At 42.3% G+C, this 1,266-nt stretch overlaps 1 protein-coding gene across 1 annotated transcript; it reads left to right on the top strand.

Moving 5' to 3' along the window:
• Window positions 1-398: 398 nt before the first annotated feature.
• On the top strand, window positions 399-1,241 carry LOC108727786 (uncharacterized; the record flags this gene model as incomplete). Its single annotated transcript, XM_018456030.1, has 2 exons — window positions 399-928; window positions 1,007-1,241. Coding segments are annotated over exons 1-2 (726 nt in total), but the record flags the coding sequence as incomplete, so codon positions are not given.
• Window positions 1,242-1,266: the final 25 nt, after the last annotated feature.

Raw genomic sequence — 1,266 nt, 5'->3', positions numbered from 1 at the left:
AGACTGAATTAGAGAGACGATTTCTACATTTTGGTGGTGACTACGCGAGCACTAGCAATAACAGTGACAATAACGCGGAAAGATCTTTTGTTTGGCGAGAGATCGATGCGGCGTTTGAAAATCGAATTTTAACCGGTGCGGTAATTAACGCGGACTATATCGAGCCGCGACGATTTTTAGAAGACATCAGCAGTGTAGTGCTCGAGCGAGTGCAAGACACAACAGAAAGACACAACTGTGTAAAAGTGAACACCATATTTAACGGCGAATTTGTGACGGGTGATAAACGTGCCAATAAAAGTATTAATACTAAAAACTATGAACTTTTCCGAACATCGAACTTGCGTGAATGGTATGAGCGGCACGTCATCGAACCCACGTTGGCATCTCTCGAGGAATTTCAAGAACGTGACAGTGGGTGGGCGTTGTCGCGAATCATGAATCTTACAGTAAACATCAATAAGTGTAATCCATTGCGCGCAGGATGTCGCTTCGAAGTGCCGCGAGAGATAATGACAAAGAGAGCGGTGATTAACGTACGCTCGATGGACAATGCATGCTTCGCATGGTCGGTGGTCGCCGCTCTGTACCCAGCCGAAAGAAACGCGGATCGCGAATCTTCCTACCCACACTATACGACGGTGCTGAATTTCCAAAATATAGAATTTCCTATAACGTTAAAAGACATAACAAAATTTGAACGTCTCAACGACGTGTCCATTAACGTATACATTATCGAGAGACAAAAAACGCTAAACGTTCTCCCGATACGACTCGCTGACGACAAAAAGGAGAAACATGTTAATTTACTATATTTGCGAGATCCGCGAGACGACAATGTGGGCCACTTCGCATGGATCAAGAATATTTCTCGGCTCATGAGCTCGCAATTGAATAAACATAACGGCCAAAAGTACATTTGCGATCGGTAAGTATACGATTAATAAAAGCGAATTCTTCTTTAAAAATAAATTTTAAAAAACCATTATTTATTTTTTATTTGCAGCTGTTTACATTATTTTCATTCCAACGAGAGATTGCAGTTACACATGGTAGATTGCGTACGTATAAACGACTGCGCTATTCGACTACCGAGCGACGACGACAAGTGGCTGAGCTTTAACAACTATAATAGGAAGGAACGAGTTCCATTTGTCGTTTACGCTGATCTGGAATGCATCCTCGAGAAAACTGACAGCGATCAGGAAGCATCTACGCTCATGTATCAACATCATCTTCAAGTATTTAGCATAGGATACTACGTGC

Source organism: Mycetomoellerius zeteki, unplaced genomic scaffold, assembly GCF_001594055.1.
Source record: "Mycetomoellerius zeteki isolate Tzet28-1 unplaced genomic scaffold, Tzet1.0 scaffold534, whole genome shotgun sequence".
Classification (NCBI taxonomy): domain Eukaryota; kingdom Metazoa; phylum Arthropoda; class Insecta; order Hymenoptera; family Formicidae; genus Mycetomoellerius; species Mycetomoellerius zeteki.
This window is presented reverse-complemented; position numbering and strand designations above follow the sequence as displayed.